Below are 27,386 nucleotides of genomic sequence, written 5' to 3' on the forward strand. Positions count from 1 at the left end.
ACTGGTTAGTGCTCAAACGTTATCAATTAATGTATTGTGAACCTAAAAACAAGGAACATGAGTTTTCGGATATTTTGGAATATAATAAACTTTACAATATAAAGTAAACATATTTATGTTATTGTAGGAATGTGTGTTATAGGAATGCGTTATGTTATAAATTTATACATATTAAAAAGTAATCAATCAGTGACTAACTAAGGGAGGATAAAGGGGTGATAAATCCCCTCACAATAGCCTTAAACAAATTGACAAAAATATCACTGCAATCCATCTTGTTTGAAATATAATAGTTAAATGTTTCAGTTTGGTAGCCTATCCAATTTATTTACATTTACATTTATTCAGATTTATTCTAACACCCCAATCACCCGCCGGTGTGGTGAGCTCTTCAATCAGATTCATCCCCATCCTTAAAATCAAAACCTAGTTACACCACTGGGAATAATCATAAATATGAAAACAATAATATTGGTGGCAGTATCAATTATTACAATCTTCTCCTATGTTTCTTCTTAATCTTAGCCAATAACATGGACAACTAATTACGGAGACGGACGGTTTCGTAAAGAATATTACTAGTATTATTCATTACATGTTACAGTTTAATAACACATGAATTGATATAACTGTGTGTTCCATTGAATACTCGCTAGAGTGATAATGCACTGAACATCTTTTCTTAATTGGCCATATCCGTTGGAAAAGAAAATAAATCTTATTGCACGAAGGTGACATAATTTGTGTTAACAATAAATTGAGCTTCAGAGTTTATTATGACAACTGAGAGTTTATAAGTACAACGCGATATATTCCTTCCATTGGTGTGTGACACATTTTCATATAAATGGAAATACATTTTAGCGTACGTCTTAAAATATACTATTTCATTATACAAATTACTGAAAATACATATAATACAGAATTAGGATATTAGTTTAGTATTGCTACAATGATCAAATATCTTACACTAGCATTTTTATTTAAAGATTGTTACTGTCATATACTGGACAACACTTACTGGATGGTACATAGTTTGAAACATTTTTAAAGACATGGTTGGTCACTCCCAATTCTAATTTTTAAAGTTTAATGCATGCAGTTTAATTTGTTTTTCTCGAATGTTATTTGATTAAAGTAAATATGACGCATGATTGTTTTTTTTCTACAGGAAGTTAGTTTATAACATTAAAGTTGTAAAACACAATGATGTTATCATATGTAGGTTTGAATTTGCCGCGGGTTGCAAGTAAAAGCGAGCTCTGTTCCGTGGTTATGGGTGTTGGGATTCCGTTTGCATCCACCAATAGCGTGGTAGTAGGGGGAAAGGGAGAGGGAGGGAGAAGGCTGTCTTGCTGACATGGCGTCTTGAATAGGAGTAGTGGATATTTCAATCCATTTTCAACTACCCACCCTCGCCCCTAAAATAAGTCTACAATGCCGAGGTATTTTTGTGAATTGTGGTTATAAGTGTGGTTTTTATTTGTGATACTGTGTTATAGTGAATACATCTGAAGTGCGTGAGTTAATTCGATGGTTATTCATTTCATTGGTTTAGAAAATACGCAGTAGGGTCGTCGACACCACTTTGTATCCCCCAGTAAAAAGTCGATAGTATTCCTAAAGTAGTATCCAATTAAAAATATAAAAGTTTATAATTTGTTTCTAAATTGAATGTGGCTTAATGCATTATGGTTAGTTTTGAGGTTAGGATTTATTCCATTTTGTGGTGGAAAGTTTTAATGAAATTCGATCGGCTGAAAAAAGGGTTGAGTAAATCAAGGAGGGAGAAGCAGGGTGGGGGGCAAATGGTTATGTCTGTGCAACATGGCGGAAGGGCTGGGCGTTTTTTCTGAAATTTGTTGTAAGTTTTTGAAGTTTTGATAGGGCTTTTAGTTTTATTTTCACTCGTATATGTACATTTTTAAAGGATTACGAATTTTAAGGAATCGGGTTAATTTCTACCCCTACCTGTTGTTTAAAAGTTTTCTCAAAATCGATTGGATTTTTATTTCGAGGTCACGAATGGCCACCACCTGTAGATTAAAAAATTTAGCAATTTAACATGGTCAACTTTTAAAATATCAGTTGTCTTGTCAAGTCTTGAAAAATACAAATAATACAAATCAATTTTGATTACCATTAAAGACTCATGCCTAAAATGTTGTAATCTTTGTTTTCTGCTTTTTATTTGGGTTACTTTACACAGTGTTCCTAGTCTTCATTTTAATGTTGTGTGTTAATACTTAATGTCAAGGAATACCTATTTTTTATATTAGGCTACCCTAAAATAGCCTATCTTTTCAATTTTTATATTTCAGATAAGAGATAACAACTAAGGTCTATTTACCAGTACCTTCTAAGTTAAATTAAAGGTTAACAAATCCTATTACTTCTGATTTGTTGATGTACAGTTAAAAAAATATCTTTTTAAGAAAGTAGACCTGGGCTACTTAGTATTTAGGACATCAATATTAACCATCCCAAGCATTGCCATTTGTACCACTCCTTTGGTATGGCAGCAATTTTTCAGAACTTGTTATATATTGTTTTATCTACAATTGAATTGGGTTTAGCCTATAATAAAAACAAGTTATATTTATTTAGCTTATCTTTCATTTTTAAAATTTTGATGCTCCGTGAAATATAAAATATTTTCTACTTTTTCTTTTAATTTTGTATCTGTTCTAGAAAACACTAAAACTAAAGGTATTTATTTACAATAGCGTGACCATGGAAAATGGACTTTTTTCATGGGTTGGGCATTTATAGCCAAGTATTATTATCACAGGTGCATATAAACTGGGGGGAAATTATATTATTGTATTATATTGATGCCTTTCGGGCATTATTGCGTTAAGGAGCAGGAGCATCACGTGATCTGGGATTCGACTTTTGCAAGCTCGAGTAAATTTTTTTTCTAAAAGAGCAACTGCGCAGCGAGCAGGCATCGTTGACAGGATTAACGTACTAGTCAGCATCATTTCAGTAACTTATCACTTACCTTAATGAACATCCAACACAAAGGTGTGAACTAGGAGGTTAAGAATAGACACGGAGGAACAAAATAGTTCAAAATGGCGTCCCTTCTTTATTTGAGAGAGCCGCGGAGTAATACCAAACTGTCAAATATGGATAGTATTGCCAGAGGTACTGTCAAAAACAGAGTTTTCAGAGGATTTAAAAAATCATATCTCCTGTGATTTTCGTTGCCGACGAATTTTTTCTTCACTATTGTTTTCAGGAAAAAAATGAACATACCTTTCCATGGTCACGTTATTGTAAATTGATACCAAACTAAAAGTTCAATTATTCAAGATATAAATTTTGTTCATAATATAGGCCTAGTCTACTTTCAGAAAACATTGTTGGTTATAGTATACATTTTCAAAACAACCAACTACTAAACAAACTAATTGCATCAAATAACGCCATGACAACCTGTTGTGCAATAACAGCTGTCACTTTTTTACTTGTTGCAAAGCTCACTAAACATTATAGCAAAATAGTCTTGAGGCAGTAAATGGCAGAAAGCTTGTAATCTGCTCTTTACAGTAATATAAAATATGCGATAAACGCATCCAGCCGCATCTTTTGGTACTGCCTAACCATCGGTTATACAACACTTAACGCACCAGCCATGTACCTCAAGTTCGATAATTGTAATGCTGAGAGGGTTAAAGAAAAGAAAGATTCACATATAGAAAGATTCAGGGAGTAAATCCCTCAATGTAGGAATTCCTTAGTCTTGTACTTATATATATATATATATACTTTATACTTAAAATAGCTGATATTTTAACGAAAAACTAATTGAAAAAATATGAAAATAGGGCGGGTATGATAAGCGGTCCAGGTTTTTTCATATAACTTAATTATAACTTTTGATATAACTAAACAATACTGATATCAACTATAAACACTTTCATATAATAAACATATATTCTTTGATAGATAATAACAGAAAGTCGAAAGCTCGTAGAGGACGTGAAACGAAGTTTATAAAGTGGCATATAAGCCGACCTGCTTGCAAATCATCTCTGTGAGTGTTTGTAAATAAGAGAAGTTCGGTTTTTAGAGAAGATTCTTCAACTTCTTGAAAGCGGTTAATCATTGCTATCCAGGAGAATATAGTGGAACATATAATTGGTAGGGTATGATAAGCGGCCCCGGTTCGATCGTAAACCTAATATTCGCATCTCAAATCCTAGACTATCAATTGATATAAAATAAAAGTAAGTTATATATAGTTCTAAATAACAATCCTATGTTTTAAATTAAAATATGAATGTATAGGAAAATTCATACATAATTAAGAAATGACAAATAATGAATACGAGAACAATCAAACAGGAAAACGCATAAATAATTATGAACCACAATTCATATGGTTTATGTCATAATTATTGAATTGTTTATATATAATAATAATTATTATGCTACTTTGGGATTGTACCGACCACACGAGTATGAAGAACACAAAAATATAAATTTATAGAAACAAACATGATACAACGAAAAAACAACTCTTTAATTATAAACTTACAAGCATTTCCATGTATTGTTCTCGGTGTTATCTTATCTTTCTCGAGAATCCCGATTAAGGCAGGCCGCGCAGCATCACATGATTATTTAAGTTATTTTGCACGGTACATAATTGCCTTTCCATTACAATTCAATTTATATTTCTGATCAGCCCCTCTAGAATTTGATATTTTACTGATAGGTACTATCTCGAGGGATGTCTTTCTTTCGTTGACATCAGCGCGGCGTATGCCAAGGCCCGCGCTGATGGCCGGAGGCACTCGCATTTTGGGTGGCAGAGTGTGATCAAGAATAAAAACAAGTTTTGAGTGTTTTTTTTTTCAATAAAGAGTTTAGTTTTTGTTTGGTATGTTTGTTTTTGTTGAATTTTTGTGTTTGGAGAAATGTAGGGGTAAAACACGGAAGTACAACAAAGCCACGCACTAGCTGAACGGGCGGCGAGACTCTGTACTAGACCGCTCGACTTTGACCTCTGTCTGAGGATGGGGAGGGGTTTGCGATAAGACAATTCCTGTTCTATATTGACGAAATATTGTTCTACGCTAATCTAGTAATCAGTAGAAGCAAAATATCAAATAATGATTCATGTCTAGGTGTGGTCGGTATAATCCCAAAGTACTATTATTATTGTTCTATATACACGCAATCATATATATATATAATGATAGTACAATTACGTGTATTATTTGAAAGTGTTTACAGCTGTTGATATAGATTAAGTAATTGTTCAAAATAGTTAATCAGTATCGATGGTTATGATTAAATAATATCGTTTGCCAATTTCAATATAAAAACCGAGCGAGGCTGAGGCCGCTTATCGTACCGTAGACCATATAATGCAAAAATATACATATAAATAACTATGCATATTTCGTATTTCCTGTTATAAATGTTTTTATGTTGTTATCATTTCATTATTATTTATGAATTTTTAGTATTTCCAGTTCTAATTGTGGTTTTTTTACCGTTTTATCTGATTTATTATTTATGAGATTGTCACTATGTGTATTATATTAGTTATTTAAATTTTGTTTAATTTATACCTTTTAGTGCTATAGCATCTATGTCGTAGACGCTGCGTTTATGTCGAAAAGTGCTAGCGTCTACATAGTAGACGCAGCGTATTTTTATATATATTGGTTCAGTTTATGCAAGTTACTGGCTGCAAATGATGACAGTTCATCCAAAAGCCATAGAGTAACGATATTTGTATATTTAATTGCCGACGACCAGCTGTTTTACGTCATTGACGTGAAATAAAAAGGTCAGTTCGGATGTTTACGTTGTGAGTGAACTGACGCTGTGCTTTGTTTACTCTGTTTTATCTTATTTTATCCATTAAATTGTGTTATAATTGTGAAATACTACTTCATTAGTATTCCAAATCATTGCATTACTTCATTTTTCATTTGTGTTTTCCGTGTGTATTATATTTTACTAAGTTACAATGTCTAATAAGAATATTGCAGGTTATGATGAGTTACTTCACCTTTTTTTATAGTTTTATTACTGAATAAAACAATTATTTAGGTAAAAAAAGTGTTAACTGTGCTTGAATTTCTTCTTTTATAAATAATAATAAAGTTAGTAAAGCATTTATACTAATAATAGTAAGTGTACCTATTACTTTTTGTCTTGAGCGTTTCAAACATTAAGCCTATATGTAGGGCAAAATTTGCAGCGGACAACATATTATATTTTTAATCCACACTTCTTATTTGTTGTGTGAAAATAAAATCAAATATATGTAATTTGTTTAGTTTTAGTTGCTCTTTCCAATGGTAGCCTCAGAAAAATAATATAAAATTGTTTACCTACTAAAATTGTATGCCAAAGTGAAAAATAATTATAATAAACATTTACATTATAAAGAAATTTTTTTTATAACAATCCAAATATGTACAAATGTATTTTTTTGTATTTATTTCTGTTTACTGTTTATTTATCTTCAATACAAAAAAAGTAATAAGATATGACCTCAAATAAAGAAATAGTAAGGAATTTACTAAAACTCTGTATTTATGCACTAAAATGCTTAGCACTCTTGGGTATGGCAATGCGCCAGACCGCTTAGCACTAAAAGGGTTAAAATAGATTGTTATTATGACTATAGATATGTTAATATGATTTATAAACACGTATTCGACAAATTAATATTAAGTATTGATAATTGTACTAATCAATATAAAAAACCGGGTCCTCTTATCCTACTCTAGAAGAAATGTTTATTTGTTTATGAAGCTCTAACAAAAATTTAACCCAACTAAGTTACTAGACTCAGTTACCTGAGGTTTTATATCTCAACCCAAAACCTGTCTTACCCAAGAACTAATCACTTTTCAAGAGCCATCCACTGAAAGCTTACCACTATCCAAGACGAACTCCCTTAGAAGGGAATGTAATTTTTAGCTTTTTAGGCCTTTCCTCACTTTTATTTAATTAATATTGCTATCCTAGTCACTTATTGAGCACTTTCCACTTGAAAAATCAACAAATAATGTAAAGGGGGTCTTGTAAAACTAAACTAGTACCTTAACTTTGTTCGTTAGATTATTGAATAAGTTAACACGTTGTTACTAGTCCTGCTGTATGTGCACTAGTACACCCGCTGCATTAAAAATTGCTCACATCTTATATAAATAATAAAAATTAAGTAAATCTTCCAAAACTGAGCAACTTTCTCTGTGTAGTTCATTGTCTTTAATACTTTTTTGTTTTACATGTAAATCTCATTCTAAGAAAAAAAAAAAAAAAAAAAAATTGTGTCAACATGGCGAATGTAGATTTAACCCTCCTAGTGATGAATATGTTTATTATGAATGATAGGTGCATTTGGAGTGTTTCGCTGGGGGTTTCTTAAAAATTAAAAAAATTATTAATTTTATTGAAAATACAATATTATATACCAAAATATTCATAAAAACATAAAGAACGATTTTAAAGTAAATAAAACTACTTTCCTTTGTACATATCCCTTAAAACTTGCTCAAAAATTAAAAAACTGTTTTTTGAAAAAAAAATTTTTACCACAAAAACATAGTATAGAACTCACTAAACAAAGATTTGAAGATAGCAATTTTTTTCTAAATTTCATGAAGATAAATATTATATACAGTTTTCGCACAATATTTTACTTGAAAAACTGTTATGATGGAAATATTATACTCTATGTACATGGAAGAAACCCTTGCATTCACTCCGAAGCACTACTACTATCGTGCTTTCTCTTCCTCCCTTGATACTTTGGTTTCCAAAAATGATCCAATTTATGGAAACATTCTCTATGAACACCAGAATTGCATCCTGGACACTAGAATCACGATCTTCCCCTTTTTTTGTGTGGCCACATACAATATATAGCCGCTCTTGTCTTCCTGGTAAGCGTTGGAGGGAATGGCCTGCACCAGGATTTGAATTATAATCATCAGGAAAATTGTCTGCACTGATATCACTGTCACTCACATCACTCATTTGTTTTTCTAAAACATTTCTAATATCTTCTCAACGCAAATCATACGCCATTTCGAACATATTACGATAGGAATAAACGAAATAACACCGGTAAACACGCTGACACAAGTCATAGGTTAGCGACTGCGACTGCGAGTAAAACACAAACAACGTCGTAACAAATACCAGCTATTTGTTTATTCTTTTAACAACAATTCATCTGGAGACAGATCTAGAGGAAAGAGAAGACGTTTCTGTACACAATGCAGTAAATAACGGCCGAATTTAACCGAAGATAGCCGAGCAGCGATGACGATTTCGAAGGCATGTTTGAACGTTGACGCATCAACATCTATCATTCATGTTAAACGAATGAACGTCGCTAGAGCGACTTCTATCACTAAGAGGGTTAAGGAGCTGAGCCACGAGTACACTCAATGATAAAACATTTCCTACTACCTTGTTCTTCTGCCACTGTAACACATAAACCAATTAATAAACATACTGAATGTCATTAGCAGAAATAGGCTGTAGTATATAATAAGTCACCACAGCAATCGAATCAGTGAACCAAATTATCTATTTTCAAATAATACCTAAACTGTTACAGAAAAAACATTCTATTATAGTTAAAAATTTACAACTAGTTATTGCCAGCCTTTTTAATTTATTGGAGAACAATATTGTTAAAAATTTGGTAAATAACTAATAAGTTACCAACAATGGTGTTTTCTTTGTGCTCTTTTAAACGAGAGAGGGTCTTTCAGAAAAGTCAAAAATTGCACACCATTGTTGGTCCGAAGACCATCATATGAATTGGGATGAAGCCAACATAATACATCGGGAACCACATTTCTTCAAAAGGAAATTAATTGAGGCAACATACATTAAATTGGCAGACCAACCAATCAGTCAACCATCAGTCGAGATTAGGCCGCTTTGGTTGCCAATTCTAAAAAATGAACTAAAGAGAAAACCAAAGTATCAAACGGATCAGATATTTGCAATAAACCAATGCGGAGTCACAAAATGGTTTTAAGAAGTTCATCTCGCATGAACCAATAATAACGAAAGGGCCCATTCCTGTCCACCTTCCCTTTTATTTCCGCCATCTTGTTTTAGCCAGCCGTGACGGTCACCATTGGCTAGACCCTCTGGTCAGTCGTAGGTGTTTAGTAGACGAGTGAAGACGTATTGTGACCTGTATTCCGTAGTTCAGTTTTAATGATTAGTGTTTTGTATAGTTTTTTATGTGCATGTTTATAGAGTTAGTGAATATGACAAACAACATGTAGGTTGTGATTCCTGACTAAGGCGTGCCACAACGCTTTGGTAAGATTTGTTTATTTTAACCTAGTTTGTAATTATGTATTAGGTTAGTTCTTTACCTGAAGAAGAGATCAGATTGCAGATCTCGAAACGTAGTGTTACTGATTTCTTGTTTCACTGAACGATGGCAAATGTCCGGAAAAATCCTGTTTCCTTCTCAAGATTGTTTTTAGATGCGTCGTGCTCGTTGTTACTTTTCTTGAACACTAATTGGTTTCCACCTTTAGTTATAGTTTTCATCTCTTCGTTACAAACTGGACAATTCGGATTTAAAGGAGCAAGGTCATTATCTTGTAACCATTTAAAACATTGCTCAGTGTTTATAAAACCATTTTGAGCAAATATCTGTATATTCATTGCTATTGTTCTTGTCATTGTCACTAGCCTTCTCCTACATAAACAAAATAACAACAGCTGGTAATGTCTTCACTTGCAAGAGATGGTAATGCCATCACTAGTTTAAATAAAGAAAGTTGGCAATTATTAATTATGAATATCTGTAGGTCAAATGTCGTATTCAATAGTATCGATATTTAAAATCGATAATCATAATCCGATTGTGTTGGTAGCCGCTTATATACTGTAGCCTTTATCTGCCATTGCAGATTGCAGTTCTTAGACTAAAACTGATAAAATACGTGAGAATGTTAACTGAATATCACATATCAGATACAATGTTATTCTCGGCTGCCTGTTATTGATCCAAAACTAGATGTTATAGCAATCAAACGATATTTTACGCTGTACTATGTCGAGTATGACGCCTTTTTCAATGTGTGGAGGATTACAGAACAATTCTTAGAGCATTGTTTACAGGGACTGTAGGATGGCTTTAATTGGGATCAATTTTGTTTTTTTATTATGATAGTTTTTTGTTTTCATTGGATTGGCAAGTTCTGTTTTGTTTCCTTGTAAATATTAAAATTATCTTTTAAGTCTTAAAAATCAATTAATCCCAACTTTATCAATCAAAAAAAATAATTTTTATTATGTGCACATTGAATAAAATGTGTTGGTATATATTTACTTAGTGTATATATATATATATATACACACACCATTTAATGCTAATGGTGTTTAGTAAAGAGTAAAGTTTGCTAGAATGTAAACTGTTGTTGTCATGTTAGAAAGTGATAAATTTCATTGTTTATATTAGAGCAAATTTAGACCTACTGCTTAATAAATTATATAAAGATGTGGTTTTGAACAAAAATTGAATAAGCTATTGAAACTTTTGAGGTAACTCTAAAACAAATAATAGTTTCCTAGGGAGAGGGATGAAGGATACAGAGTGAGTATGTGTGAGTGGGAAGGGAGCAAGTGTGAGGGGTGACTGACTACCTGTGAAGGTCACTGAACTACTCCCTCCCTAGCAAACCTGTTTCTCTTGGGGAGGTCAACACCCTCCCCCTTCTTCACTTCCCCACCATCTCACAAACTACCACAAACATTTCAATGTTTCTTTGTTTAGCTGTTTGTGTTGATCTGTAATTTTTTTAAATTTTATTACTTTTTCTACTTAGTATTTACTGCAGTATAAATATAAAAACCAGTTTTTATGACACTTAAAAAATGAAATGTGCAATTTTATTAATTTTTTCTATGAATGGAAATGAAATATATTAAAATAATATGCTTATTTGCTTAAGTGCATGGGGCTGTCTTGTACTATCTAAAGAATTGTCAGCCAAAGCAATATGCATAGGAAATATCCTATCTATTTGGCCTAACTTAGTTTTTATCACCATATAGCATCAAGTAAGTGATTAAAAAAGGTAAATAATTTGAGAAACTGTTATGTAATGGATACCATTAAAAGTGAAATTAATTCATGTAATACTAGGCCTACCTACCATAAGAAATTTGTTTATGTTTTAAGTGTAATAGAACATATTAAGTTGTATTTATTATAGCCTACTTTGGTTTCTACTGTGGGTACTCTAACTGTGTAATGACATGGATGCTTTATAGCTAACCATTGTTTATAACTCGTGGTCCCTGGTTATTTAGTGATGTGATATCTCTAAAAGTTGATTGATATATTTTTATAAAATGCTTATAACTAATTAGTTAATAGAAATGTTGATTATGCTGTTAGTACTCCCTAGCCAATTAATTTATTAGCTAGCTTTTTATGGACATTTTACTGACATTTTTCCAAAAATATTTAAAATTAACCTGGTGTTATTGGTCTATAAAACAAGATGTACGAAACAAAATTATTTTCAATAACATTTTTACATCTTGCTGAAAATGTAAGTTTGTGTGAAAAACATTTTCAAAGAGAGAAACTGGTTTTTATAAATTTAATAAAGTTCAATCAATAATTCAAAATGTTAGAAAGTTATTTATAAATGTTGTTTAATAAATAATAGTAAAAAAAAACAAATGGTCTAATTTTGTAAATAAATAAAGCAGTTTTATGAAATAAAATGTTATATTAAATTTCCTATGAAATAGCACATGTAAGATGTAAGAAAAAAAATTATGTACTGTTTATGCTCCTAAACGCATTTAACTTCTTTCAACATTTATTAAAAACAAACAATAGTTTCTGTCTTAGCCTAAGTTCTTTAAATTGTAGTCTTAAATATTACTTTATTCTATACTATGCCTTTGTCATTTGCTAAAAATACTTAAAAACATTGAATACATTTTACTTTTGGAACTTTTAATTAAATCTGTTCAGAAAGGTAACATTCTGAAATAATACAGAACCATTTGTCAAGGATTAAAAGGAAATGATCCCTTTAATCGACTAATAACATACACTTAAAAGGGCTATTGGGTAATTCATGCTTTTTGCTGATTTGCTAGGTTTTCTTAAAATTTATTGAAAGTTTACGTTTTAGAGAATTCAGTTGAATAGAATATGAATCAAGTTTGATTTTTATGCTAAATGTGACTGAGCCATACCATGTCAACTAAACATAATCAATTCACCTCACCATTTAAGATTTTACTAAAATTTGGTATACTCATGGAGATTACTCATAGGACTAACGTTAAACTGTCATCATGAACTGTTTTTAAAATACAGCTAACTAAGTTTTTCAAAACTTGCTAAACATATGTCAACTCACATTTTTTATGTTATCCAGATACAAATGAGGACAGCTAATTGGTAAAAGTTTTGTTGTATATTTGTTTTAGAGTAAGAGTCACAAGGATAGGAAATCTGTTTTCTCATTTAAAGCAAAAACTATTCCAATTTAAAGTATTTAACACAACCATTCTTTGGATTAAAAACCTTGCTTTTAAGAGAAATCTAATCTTGCTATGTATTTTTGCTTCAACAGGGTGTCCACCCGTCCGTGAAAACCTTAAATAAGCCGTGATTTTATTGTACAAACCGTGAAAATCTCTACAACTTACAATTAAATGAATCAACATGGGTCACGCTGTGACTTTCAAAAGACCTGGTTCATACGTGAGCGAGAATCACGCTAGCCTAATTGCAACGACTTGCAGCGATCGGTCTTGACGCCATTTACTAGCGTACCAGATTAAATGGGTCGGTTTACTCAAGCAAGCGTGAGCTGGCCGATCGCTGTATGTAGGAGCGACGATCGTAAACAACCGTTACTACTACTAGATCACAACCGACAATGGGGTTTCGCAGTCCCGGGATGTAGTAGTGTTTGGGAGGGCATTGAACGGTTCACACTGGCTACTAGTTGTCGCAGTCCATTGGTGAACCTCGTAGGCGTACAAATTTTTCTCGAATATGGATCTTGGTGGATTTCATTGGAGAGTATTCCATAGGTGCTCAATTACGTATAAACATTAGCCTGCTTTTTGTACACTATAATGTAAATATTTTATCGGTTTTTATTTGCAATATTGCATATGATATCTGTGGACTAACCACTAAATAAAAACTTCTATTTATTTTTATTTGATTGCTTTTATCACTTATAATCAGATAGATCACCTTAGAAAAATATACTTATACTTATGTGTAGTTGTTTACCTGACAATTTATTATTGGGTAATTCTAAGCAATATATGGGTCAACCTCGATTTTTCTCATATTACAATATAATGTTCCAATAGTCAATTAGAAAAGGAAATGACTAGAATTTCTTGCCGGAAAGCAGTTATAGGGAGCAGGCAACCGCCAGACGGTCATATATTGCTTAGAGTTACCTATTAGTGATCAGGGGAACTGACGTGATCTGGGCTTCAAATTTGGAACTACTCGAGTTAATTTTTTTTCTAAAAGCAAAAAAGCGCAGCGGGCAGGCATCGTGCGTGATCCTTTTTTTTATTAAAAATTTCTGATAAATTGTTATTACATATTACAATATAATGTAGGTAATGTATGTAAAACAATTTTAAACACATAATTACATGCTGGAAAGCAAAGTAAACCAATATAATCCGCCCAATACAAAATCTCCGTAAAAATCTGGTAAAGGAATCTGTGTCATTCCTTTGGCCTGAATCAATTCAGTATATACGAAGATCACGCACGATGCTTGCCCGCTGCGCAGCGCTTCGCGCTGCTTGCTCTTTTAGAAAAAAAATTAACTCGAGTAGTTCCAAATTTGAAGCCCAGATCACGTCAGTGCCCCTGATCACTAATAGGTAATTCTCGCGGTTGCCTGCTCCCTATAACTGCTTTCCAGCAAGAAATTCTAGTCATTTCCTTTTCTAATTGACTATTGGAACATTATATTGTAATATGAGTTGCCTGCTCCCTATAACTGCTTTCCGGCAAGAAATTCTAGTCATTTCCTTTTCTAATTGACTATTGGAACATTATATTGTAATATGAGAAAAATCGAGGTTGACCCATATATTGCTTAGAATTACCTATTATTGTTATTTATTTTATAGTTATAGTATTTTATAAGTAGATTTTCTTACTAGTGTTAGTAGTTCTGCATGGCAAGAAAAGTGCATTTAATAATGATTAGGTTATTTTACTAAGAGGAGCATGTCAAATTACACCTAAATTTCAGTACTAATTCGCATGATAAAATGTTAAGGTATTTGCTGTTAAAAGAATATTACTTATATATAATCTTCAAACTTAAAATAAATCAATAAATAAATCAATTAATAAAAAATCCAACTACTCTTTTTGGCTAAAAGAGTAAATTAATTTCTCCTACATTTAGTCAGATTTAAATAATATCTACTAAAAAAATTTTAATAATAAATGTTATTGATATTAAAATACTTATTAGAGACGTGAGAAAGAAATTATTGTATAGCCTACATGAATAATCAGTCCTCATGAACTATGAGCCCTACCTTTTTGTTTTTTATTAATATTTGTTGTTTTTTATAAATATTTGTTGGTTTTTAGTGAAATAAGGAAAAGTTATAATAGTTTCACGATTTCGCCATGTCTGAGAAACGAAACATCTGTATTCAAGCTGAGTTGAGACATGAGAACCGGCAACGCCATGAATGCAGAGTCCTAGACCACTGCACGCACTTGTGGCGTGTTTTGGCGCTAGATACTGAAATCGGCCATTCCATGTCAAAAACACAGTCTTTCTGTTTTTATTGTAATGTTTATAGAAACTATCGACCGTGAAATTACTATTTTTGTATCGTAAAAACCGTGAGAGAGCTCTGAATTTGATGAATAAGATTGAGTGGGAACCCTGTTTAAAAAATACACGTGTTGTAGGCATTGCTAAAGTGTGTAATACTATAATATTAGTAAAATTGTTTTTAATACTAAATAAGGTCCGCATATGAACTTTGAACTGGTTAAAGAGTGTTCTTTCTTTGTTCCCAACAAGTTTAATAAATTTGCAATTTCTCTAAGGTGGCTTGTCTCAATTCATAAAGAAAGCTGTCTTTGTTGAAAAACTTAAAACAGTTCTTTACCAACAATTGTGTAATTTTATGTTATCTTGAAAACAAGGCTGTAAAGTATGGGTCATTCCATGTCAAGTCAACCAGGTCATGACACCCACCTCTATAGATTTTGATGAAACTTGGCACAATTGTTGCATTTGCTATCCTATTAATAAATACCAAATTTTATTTCTCTATCTCTTATAGTTTTTTTTCTACAAATTTTTTAATTTTCTTAATTTAACGTGATTTTAGGCCTCGGATTTTGCGTCTTGCAATGTAACTTGTAGCTTAAAAAATTAATATCATGAAAACTATTTGAGATATCACCATGAAACTTCGCATAATATTTAATTAATATATTTAAAACAAAGAAAAAATACATTTACTAACCTATCTCAACTCCAAAAAATAATAAAAATATTATAATCAGAATTTTTTTTTTATTTAAAAACCGTTGTCGGGATTTACTAAAATTGCAATATCTCAGGTCTCAGACCTGGTAGAGTGTTCATATTTTTTTTACATACTCCTAGATACATAAGCTAACAGATAAACAAAAATGATGTATGGCTTTTTCACATGTTTGACTGATATTCAACATTATTTATGAGTAACAAAATTACAGACCAACTAAAAGAATACGCAATTTGAAACATTTGGTTTGAAAGTAAATTAAAGTTTAATTTTAACTTTTCTTGTATTAAGTTGTTATCAGAATAAAAATACTCAATTAAACTTAGTACTCAAGTCACTTTCAATTTAAAAGTATTTACAAAACCTTTATGAAGATAAATTGTAAATTATTTACTACTGATCATGTTTGTATCAACTATGAAGTTTTTAAAATTTTATATATCCACTTATTTTTTATAATTATTTCTAAAATCAATTAATTATTGATAGAGCAAGGGGTCAGAACTAAGACATGACAAAGATTTATAAAAGAGACATTATAAGCACTAATATTTACACAGCCTGTATGACTCATCTATCTTGTCTCAACAGTATCCTTTCATGTTGGTTCATGCTCCTAGCTCTACAACTAACCACTGAACACTGCCTCAGTTTAGATCTTGCTTTGAGTGAGTGAAGATCTATAGTGCAAACTTCTTGTGCAGTGATTATGATTTTTAATTTTATTAAGTGAAAAGTGAAACATAACAGTTACAGTATATAACTATGTGATTTCCATTAAATGTTTTTTTTAATAAAACTATTTAGTTTTGAAGTAAAGATGCACCTTTTAATTTTGGAAATCAACAAGAGTCAATTTTCTCTGACTCAGTGATTGTGTAAGACTAAGTGAATAGGCTAGTTACAGGTTGTACCTATTTTCCTTCTTGGACTTTAAAATGGGGTAAGCGGAAATCAAAATGACAAATCCTCAAGCTTGTAACATTGGACTATTTAAACAATCAGACTGTTTTCAGACAACTTATACACCTTCCAAAAAATTACAATCTGTATCAGAATTAACTGAGGAAGAAAAAGAATTAATTCAACTTAGATCTGGAATCAATTTAATTGAATTTAAAAATGTTTGTTCCCATCACAGCTACTACTTTCTCAATGTGTTTGAAAAATATCAAACAGTATGCATAGATCCATTAAAAAAACACAAAACGCCAATAAAAAAGTCACTAAGAAGTGTAGCTTTAAGTTTTTCAAAACAATTGTGTGAAAAAAATACTTTTATTAAACCTGGACAAAAGATATGCCCTTCATGTCGAAACTTCTGTGAAGAAAAAACTAAAATCACTGAAAATGAATCTGATGACGAACTAATGATTGAATTGGATTCATTTGAATCTAGAAATGTCTCCCTTTCACAAACAAATGCAGCCTTAGATGATTTGGGTTTAACTCCAATTAAACTTCATAATTTGTCATCACATAGTAAGGGATTGTATTACAAAAGAAAAGTTGAAAAAGTAACAAAAGAAGTAAAGACAAAATCTCCAAAGCTCTAGATTATGACATTGAAATGTCAGAAGACGAAAAAGAAGATGAAAGAAATGTTATCAAAAAAGCAGAAGATTTTGATAAGCTCGTGGGCCTTTTAAAAGAAAAACTTATGTCTGTTGGAAGATCCCAAAAAGTCCAGATTCTGACTTTGGTGCCAGAATCTTGGAGCCAGAAAAAAGTTGCTACAGAATTTCAGGTGACCGAATATATGGTAAAACAAGCAAGAAAACTTAAACGAGAGAAAGGTATCCTAGCTATCCCTGACCCTAAAAAAGGTAACACACCCTCCGAAAACACAGTTAAACTTGTGACAGACTTTTACCAAAGTGATGAGAATTCAAGAGTTTTGCCCGGAGCAAAAGATAAAGTGAGCATTAAAAAAAATATTTATATGCAAAAAAGACTTATTCTCAGTAATTTGAGAGAGCTTTACTCTTGTTTTAAATGGGAATGCCCCGACTTGAAAATAGGATTCTCGAAATTTTGCAGTTTAAGACCAAAGTGGTGTGTCCTTGCTGGGTCAGCAGGTACCCATACAGTATGTGTATGCAGCATACACCAGAATGTGAAATTGTTACTAGATGCTGTAGCTTTCAGATCGGAGTTAGTGTCACGATTTTTAACCACCAAGACTATTCCCGGTACTAGAAGTTTCCATTATTTCAAACCATTAAATACAAATGAAATTGAAATAAGGAGGACTACTGATAGTCCTAATCCTACTCTAATGTTTTCTTTTGATCCTGCTACGGATTGGGTCTGCATTCAACCATCTTTAAAAGATTATGTGGCTGCAAACTACGATGGAAAGTGGTACTTTGGACTCGTTAAAACTGTGTTTCATGAAGAAGAAGATGCTGAAATTCTTTTTCTTCACCCTCCAGGACCTGCTGCCAGCTTTTACTGGCCTCAAAGAGAAGACTTGTGCATAATACCTTTGGAGCACATTATCAGTACAGTTGATGCACCGCAATCAAATAGCACTGGCAGAATGTACTACTTCAAAAAAGAGTGTATCAGAAAAACAGAAGAGTGTTGGATGAAGTGGAAAAAATATAACAAGCAGAACTAATAATTGCTATAAAACATATTGATTTTTAGACTTTGGTTTTATTTTATTTCACATTTATTAAATGTAAGTAAACCACAAATTTATAATTTCTTAATAATATTCTACTTTTTGGAATATTAACTAAACATGTGAAAAAGCCATACATCTTTTTTGTTTATCTGTTAGCCTATGTATCTAGGAGTATGTAAAAACAAAATATGAACACTCTACCAGGTCTGAGACCTAAAATATTGCAATTTTAGTAAATCCCAACAACGGTTTTCAAATAAACAAAATTTCTGATTATAATATTTTTATTATTTTTTTGAGTTGAGATAGGTTAGTGAATGTATTTTTTCTTTATTTTAAATATATTAATTAAATATTATGCAAAGTTTCATGGTGATATCTCAAATAGTTTTCAAGATATTAATTTTTTAAGCTACAAGTTACATTGCAAGACACGAAATCCGAGGCCTAAAATCGCGTTAAATTAAGAAAATTAAAAACTTTGTAGAGAAAAAACTATAAGAGATAGAGAAATAAAATTTGGTATTTATCAATAGGATAGCAAATGCAACAATTGTGCCAAGTTTCATCAAAATCTGAAGAGGTGGGTGTCAAATTAATTATTTACTGGGTGATTTGACATGGAATGACCCGTATGAGACATAGGTATACAACACCATTGTCTTGAACTCAATGAGTCAATTTATGAAACATTTTTTACTGCCAAAGATTAAAACATAATTTCCAATTTTGCAAGTTGTGAACTTCATTTTATTTACTGTATGGTTTATGTCATGACTTGGTTAAAAATCATCACTAAGAGCTAGCTTATAGTTGCATATGTAATCATTTCATTGCTTGTTTTTAATTTCTTATATGACAGCTCAAGTATGTGATTAAGTTTGATTTTCATTTACAGGTACTTTCGTCTGAATGACAGATAAAAGCCATAGAAATGGCGACTTCACAGAGGTTCTGCCTTCGGTGGAACAACCACCAGTCAAACCTTCTTTCAGTGTTTGACCAATTGCTACATGATGAGGCATTTGTGGACGTAACGCTCGCGGTGGAGGGACAGTTCCTGCGAGCACACAAGATGGTTCTCTCAGCATGCAGCCCATACTTTCAGGTCGGCTTCCATTATAGATTTATACTATCACTTCATTATTGTGTTTAAGGATTTAATTTAAAGTTTGTTGTATACAATATGTTTATGTAATTCATCTGTTATTGGAAATTAGTTAAATAGCTCAGTGAACAGGGAAAGAAGAACTGGATTTTCTAGAATACATTTCTCTTTCTACCAAACCACGATGGTCAGTAGGATGAAATAAAACTCAATAAACCCGGTCTTATGAATAAATTAATTCTATTTTGTAATCAGGTGAGTTTTAAAAAGTGATTAGTAAATATTACGGATCACGAGTTTTAAGAGCAAGCACTTGCGAGTCACTCAAACAAATCTTCCTTTTCTTTCTATTTCCTGTCTGCCAAGAGAATAATTTAAAACCCAACAAAACTGCTGAATAATTTGGTTCTTCCTCATTGCAACCATGTGAGTTTTGAAGTGATCGTGAATATTGATCGAATCACGAGTTACAATAGTATGTGTTTGCAAATGTGCCAGATGTCTAATTTTACCACAACTTCTTAACACTTTGAGTGCTGGCCCTAAATAACATGTAACTCTGTAGAATGCTGGGCGTTTTTGGTAGTTTACAAAAATTTATTAAAAAAAAAGTATTTAAGGTATAAGAAAAATACTTACATGCCTTAATTCAGCTTACTTTCGTCTTTCTTTTAACGTGAGATTGTTGGTGTTATTTTAAAAAAACTACACATAAAAAACGTTTTGAAAAACATATATATTTGAAAAAAAAAATTATTTTTTGAGACAGTTTTTTTATCTAACAAACTAAACTAAGCATATACACAATTATTTACAATGACCCATTTACAAATATATACTATCCTTTGAATAATACAAATCATGTTTTTGTATTTTGTAGTTTTTTGATAAAAAAACTATGCCGACATATTGATGCGTTGGCATTACTTTCGCCGTCATTACCGTTTTCAGCATCTGTAACATAATAATATACTATGTAAAATATGAATATATTTTCATTTTATTCATATGAATAGAATATTAGTTAAATAAAGTTAATTTATTATAATACAAATTATAGTTTGATTCACGAAAACAATAACATAACCAAACTTTTAGACTGATGTTTATGTGATAAATAGACTTATTCTTACCTGAAATATGTGTCTCGTCTTCTTCCATGAAATCAGGATCAATGTCAGAATCGTCAATAATACTATCAACAACAATAAAACTATCTTCATCTAATACATCACTGATCGCAACGTCGTTCAAGCTGCGAGAAGCCATGATTGCGCCATCGACTGCCGGCTGCAACGAACGTCACGTCAACAAAGCGACCGAAATTGCTTTGTCATCAAGCTCATTCAATACATCTGAAGCGGTGAATTGTGTTACTAAAAACCCAAATAACATTGTAGAGTAGGCAAAACCCGTTTAAATAGGACAATGTAATATAATACCAATTGAAATGATAACCACGTAAAACTACGGGATTAGCATTCTTCAGAAGTTTCGCTGTTCCGTAAAATTACGGGATTAGCACTCTAAGTGTTGAGTTTTAACAGAAGGTGATTGTTTAGTATTTAGAAAGAGAATGGTTATATTTTGGTTATTGCATCATAAACCAAATGAAAAGTGTTTTTAAATACTCAGGTAATCTTCAACAATGTGTGTATTTTGGTGGTTTTGATGATAGAGTTCTAAATATTTGAAAGTCTGTTTTCTTTCAATACTAATGAGAACATTATTTGTTTTGGCTGTTCCAGTCTTTGTTTGTCGGACACCCCGACAGACACCCTATTGTGATATTAAAGGATGTGCCGTATGCTGACATGCGATCGTTATTAGACTTTATGTACAGAGGAGAAGTTAGTGTAGACCAGGAGAGATTGACTGCGTTCCTTAAAGTTGCTGAGTCTCTAAGAATCAAGGGTCTCACAGAGGTTAATGAAGAGAGGTAAATGATAGTATATTTGCATGTATACCACCTTTGAATATCCAAAGTGGTATAGTAAAACATTGTCTCTTTTACTGATTTAAAAGGCAAACTAATAAAATCGAGTGATATAAAACTGTATTGAGTTATGTAAACATAAAGTACTTACTATTTATGCTTGGTGATTGTTACAGTAGAGCTATTTTTTAGTGCTTGTTCACTCTTTTTGTTTCACATTTGTTCCTTAGTCTACTCACCCCTATCTTTGCACCACATCAGTTATTGTTGTCATATTCAGTTAGTCAAGACATTTGAATTGGTAGTGATTCTCAGTACAGTACTGCGGCTAACATATGGGTCTCCTAGGGGCTTACAATCTAATGAGTACATAGATCGCAACCACAGGGTTACCCGAGCTGAGTATGTCAGGTCCTCTTACTTGTGACATGCTTCCTTCATGGGGTCGTCATTTTACTTCCCTTCGACATGAGATTCCACTCTTCTTTCTATTTCTATGAAAGTGGTCAGTAGGCAGGGGTGTTGAAATCTAATTATTATTTCACTAATCCACTTTGTCAGCCATAATCAAATTTCTTAATGAAATAATGATAAATGGTGATTTTATTTGCAGTGTATTTCTGGATTTACAAAAAGCTTTTGACTGTGTAAATATAAATATTTTGCTTGATAAATTAGAAAACTATGGAATAAGAGGGACACCTCATGATTTACTGAAATCTTACTTAGTCTGTCGGAAACAGTTTGTCAGTATAAAAAATTATCAGGTGTGTCAGAAACAGTTTTGTCAGTATAAAAAATTATCAGGCTGAAGTCACATCTAAACGAGCAGAAATTAAGTGTGGTGTGCCTCAGGTTTCCGTTCTTGGTCCATTGCTATTTTTAATATATATTAATGACATTGGAAATGTAAGTAATCCTAACCAGACAATTGTATATGCAGATAACACATCTATACTATATAAACACAAGACATTGGAGGATTTAGAAATCATAGCGAATATACAAATTAATAATATAGTGCAATACTTAAATGAAAACCTTTTAACAGTAAATTCAAATAAATCAACAGCTGTAAATTTTACTTCAAATAAAAAATCTTCCTTTGAAATTCAATTTGCAGTTGACAATTTAGTAATACCAATGTATGATTCTACAAAATTTCTCGGATTGATTATCGAAAAAAATTTAAATTGGAATGACCATATAACTACTCTCTGTTTAAAGTTACCTAAAGCAATATTTATGATGAGAAAACTGTCTGAATTTTGCAACGAAAAAGCTCTTAAAATGGTATATTACGCATTTTTTACTCTCAGTTGGTGTATGGTATTGGAATATGGGGAAATACATTTAAAAAGAACATTAATAAAATTTTATTAATACAAAAAAAGGAGTACAGCAGAGCAGGTCTAGCAAGAGCCGTGGGCCAAAGATGCGCAGTAGCCTAGAGGTCAGATGTAGGAGTGGGGGTAGCAGCCGGCTCAGTTCACTGCTGTCAGGCGTTGGAGTCGTGTCGTTCCGTTGTGCTGACATCTAGTGTTCACGTGGCCGTGCTGTCGTTGTTGTAGGTGTTATATAGTGGTTGTGTTATTGTTGTTTGTACTCATATTAATATGGAAGCTTAGCAGCATCGTAAACTAATTGGTGGACGAAAAGTATTGCATAGCCAAAGTCGAGAAATCATTGCAAATGTGTACAAATTTATGAAACGTGAAGCTGAAACTGGAGCTGCAATACTTTTAAAACAAATTCAATGTCGTGTAGCGGAAGCCACGGGTTTATCACTGACGTCTGTCAAGAGAATTATTGCAGAAAGCAGAACCGTTGTTCAGACTGAAACCCAGTTTTATACGCCAAATAAAAAAAGACATAGAGTAAAGAACAAAACGGAGTTAGATGAGTTTGATTTGTGCGTTGTCAGGCGAACTGTAAATGAGTTCCACAAAATCAATGGCGAACGACCAACAGTAAAAACTCTATTACCAGCTCCCAGAGAAAAAATTAATTTTACAGGGAGTAAATGGTCGTTAGGTAAGGTTTTACACAAGCTAAACTTTCGCTGGAGGAAATCAGTTAATAACAGGAAAGTATTGGTTGAAAAAATTTGTATAAGGGAACTACGTTTAAAATATTTGAGAAATATCCAGAATTATCGATCGGAAGGTAGGCCAGTAATCTATATGGACGAGACCTACGTTCATTCTACACACACAAAACCCTTGAGTTGGAGTGATGGAAGCGAGGCAGGTTTAAAAACCCCTATTAGTAAGGGCGAGAGAATAATAATTGTTCATGCCGGTAACGAAGATGGCTTTGTAAATAATGCACTATTGACGTTCATTTCTGGGAAAAAAAACAGGGGATTATCATGGTGACATGAATTTCAGCAACTATGAAAAATGGATACGAACACAATTAATTCCTAACATACCCCAAAACTCTGTTATTGTTATTGATAATGCACCCTACCACAATGTGCAGTTGAACCCAGCTCCCACGTCGTCAACTTTAAAGGCAGACATGATACAGTGGCTATCAGAACGAAACATACACTTTTCTAAAGAAATCTTAAAACCAGAATTGTACTCAGTTATTAAAGAAAATAAACCAAAGTACAAAATGTTTAAAGTAGATTCTATTCTGGCAGAAGCCGGCCATTCTGTGTTAAGGTTACCACCATACCACCAAGATTTAAATCCTATTGAAATGGTATGGAGTTTACTTAAGGAATGTGTAGCCAAACGAAACGTTTCGTTTAAATTAGCTGAAGTTCAACAACTGGTCGTAGAGATATGTAGCCAGATAACACGAGAACAGTGGAGTTCTCGTGTGAACCATGTAAAAAAAGTGGAATTGGATTACTTGGCATTAGAGCCGGAAATCGATGAAATTAGTGAACAAATAATAATTAATTTGGGAGAAGATTCCGACACAGAAGATGAAAATGATGACAGCCATCCAGAAAGTGATGATGAAATGGATGACGTGGACTTGAGTGGAATAGAACCCCTGATTTAAATAACTGTAAGTTTTTTTATTTTATTTAAATAGTTCTAGGATTTTATATAGGCTAGATAATATTATTTCGTCTTATATAGTTTAAAGCCATAGATGATGTAATTACTAATATTAATATTAAGGTATAAGTAGTTATGACGGCGGTTAGAATGTCGAATCTGTGAATAGTGGTTGCTTGTGAGCACGTCGGCGCCGCTCGGCGAGGCCAGGCAGGCGGCTCAGTGCTTCCCTCCCTCTCGCCCCTCTATGCCCTACTCCACTTCCCCTCTCGCGCCGGTCACGGCTCTTGCTAGACCTGCTCAGTTATGTTATATTTATAGTATTGGCTATAAGGATTCATGTAAACAAAAATTTCAAGAACTTCATATTATGACAATCCCTTGTTTAGTTTTGTATAAACTGTTGCTTTATATGGCTACATCAAACAACCTAATATATAAAAACATCCACCAATATAACACAAGGGGCGCAAACAACATTGTAACCAAAAAACTGACTTCCAAACAATATTCATAAGCGACATTATCTCTTGGACCAAAATTATGGAACCACTGCCAAATAGATTAAGATCACTGCCATTGGTATTTTCAAAAGAAAAATTGGATTTTTCTTTTTGGAACACCCATTCTATGAAGTGGGAGTTTGTTGGGATTAATCATGAATTAAATAATCATTGTTGATCTTGGGAAATTCTTTTATCTGTGTTGCAATTAGTTTTTAATTAGTAATTGATTTGTTTTAATTGATTTTTATTTATTTAATATATTACTTCTTTTAAAGATCTGGACGAACTGGAGGATTGCATTGCTCTTAAAATTGAAATGTACAATATTGTGTTTTCAATGTGACAATGTATGTAATCTTTACTAGTAATAAACGAGTATCATTAATATAATTTATTATGCTTTATTTGAATATTCCTAGTGTGGTTGGAATAAATTAGTACCACATCTTATGTTTTATTTTTTAAAGTTGTAATTGTTATTTTGTTTCAGATGTGATCTTCCTTCAATAGCGTCTTCCTTATTATCAACACCCCCTAGTGCGCCACCACCTCCGAACCTCCATCGTATCCACCCGTTATCACACAAACGAGTTCTGCCTCCTATGGCCGCCAACCCATTGTTGGGATCAGCACTAACAGCACCCAAGAGGAAGAGAGGAAGACCTCGAAAGCTGTCCGGTAGCAGTAATGGTCCCAACACGCCTGGTGAGGAAGACAACACTGAGCAAGAGATGAGGCTTCATCACCCAAACAGAGCAGACTCTCCAGGTAAACCAAATCTGAAATTTCATTTTATTTTGGATTCTTTTAGTTTATTTTTCCTTCTGAATCTGAAAAAACCTTGTTCTTTCATAGTATTATAAATAGTTAACCTTTAATGAAAAAATGTAATTTGCTTTTATGTATGTACCCACAAGGTAATACGCTTTTGGGGTGCAGTTGTTGACTTTCCATTTATCTTAGCTTAATGTTTTCAATGAAAAATTCTATGAAGGTAAGATTATTTTCGGACTATGAAATCCTTGGGAGATTTATGCCTTAACAAAGACTTATCCTAGAAATTAGTAGGAACCATAAAAGACAAATTACTTATTTAATGTGCTTCAAAATATTTATTTTTTGTGAGGTTACATCAGCTTCAAGTAAAAATCATATTTCACATGAGTTTTTGTATGTAGTTTTTTATCAATCCCCTGGACATTGAATTAGGTGATTTTTTTCTAATCTAGGTATAGATTTATCACTTCCTTATGAATATCTCATTCCCTTAGTTTTACTACCCCCATTTTCTCCTAGAAATTTAAGAGCTTTTATACTATCCCAATAGTCAGTTATAATTTTTTTATAGTACCGAGACGAGATTAGGACCACATGGCGCTTTCTTACATCTAACCTCAAAAAACCAACTACTAAACAAATAGATAACTGCAGTTTAGAATAATTAATCAACTTAAATCTGGCTACTGTTTTAAAACAATTTAAAAATTAAAATAAATACTAAAAATTAAATTTCTTTACATAATAGCATATGTATTACATAACAAACAAAAATATATTTTAAAATTCATTCTGCTCACTCATACCCAAGTCCACGCCATTGGTTTTGGCAGCTGAGGTCATTCAATCTAAGAAGAGATTTTTCAAAGCTGAATTGAATTATTAATACTCCTTTACAATGATGTAACAGATTTGATAACAGCTTTAACAGGCCAGAAACCAATATTTTGAGAGAATCAACTAACCTCATTTAACACTTAGCCCATTGTTTTAAGAAACTGGAAAACTTTCAAGACCATTAATCTTCTATTTTTACATGATAAACTCTTTCCACTGAATTATACTGTGGATTTCGTACTTTTACAGATTGTGTTTACTTTGATGTCTATAAGGGTGTAAGTTACAATATTTCACATTTAGAATGTGTAATGTACTGAATCAGCTTATTGATAAATCATAAACTGTTACATTGTTTTGCACAAGTCAACCGTATTAAAAATATTACAAAGTGTTTTACATTTGTACTTAATCATCAATGGAAAGTTGCTATGTTCAAAGGAGACATTTTAAAATTATTAGAAATATGTGTAGCTTAGATTGTTTGTAATAAAACATGTGTAACGATTTTTCTTTGAATAATTTTCTTAATAATTTAATCTTCCACAGAATTTAACAACTTGTTAATCAAAAGAAGAAAGAAAAGTGAAATTACAAGAATGTGTGTATTAGTTTTGGACTTACGATTTTTTAAATTGTAAAAAACACCTGCTATTCTATTTAAGATATGTAACTTGGGACTAGCACTCCAAAGTGTAAAATGGGGCACTGAGAAAGTGCAGAAAACACTGATATTTCACCATTACTAAAGCTGCCTAAAAGTGAGAATAAATAAATCAAACAGGGCATAGGTGAGTTTTTGGTTGCCTATGAATGGTTAGAACAAAGTTACATATTGTTTGTAAAAGATTGTGTAGAATGGCTATCCAACCATAAAGAGTAAGTTTACTTTTCTACTGTTAAAGGTAAGTTTTCCAAAACAAGAGGACTTATCTTATAATTTACAAACAGGGAATTTGGTATATCTGCCTATTTTTTTTAGTTGTATATTAAGTTGAGCATGCTGAAT

General features: G+C 32.2%; 1 protein-coding gene across 7 annotated transcripts in view; it reads left to right on the forward strand.

Moving 5' to 3' along the window:
• The first annotated feature begins 1,334 nt into the window (after positions 1 to 1,334).
• The window catches only part of LOC124359617 (protein tramtrack, alpha isoform-like), an 83,225-nt gene continuing 57,173 nt past the window's right edge, over positions 1,335 to 27,386 (forward strand). For 2 of the 7 annotated variants that reach the window (XR_006922178.1, XM_046812511.1), the window contains exons 1-4: positions 1,557 to 1,864; positions 19,092 to 19,301; positions 21,050 to 21,240; positions 25,254 to 25,531. Coding sequence is in view for 6 of the 7 variants with exons in the window: in XM_046812511.1 (XP_046668467.1) it covers positions 19,128 to 19,301; positions 21,050 to 21,240; positions 25,254 to 25,531 (643 nt within the window). In the remaining variant the exon portion in view is untranslated. Of the gene's footprint in view, positions 1,521 to 1,548; positions 1,865 to 19,091; positions 19,302 to 21,049; positions 21,241 to 25,253; positions 25,532 to 27,386 lie in introns of those variants that run through there. The other 5 variants (XM_046812507.1, XM_046812508.1, XM_046812505.1 and 2 more) reach the window with 5 other exon arrangements.

Source organism: Homalodisca vitripennis, chromosome 4 (assembly GCF_021130785.1).
Source record: "Homalodisca vitripennis isolate AUS2020 chromosome 4, UT_GWSS_2.1, whole genome shotgun sequence".
Taxonomy (NCBI): domain Eukaryota; kingdom Metazoa; phylum Arthropoda; class Insecta; order Hemiptera; family Cicadellidae; genus Homalodisca; species Homalodisca vitripennis.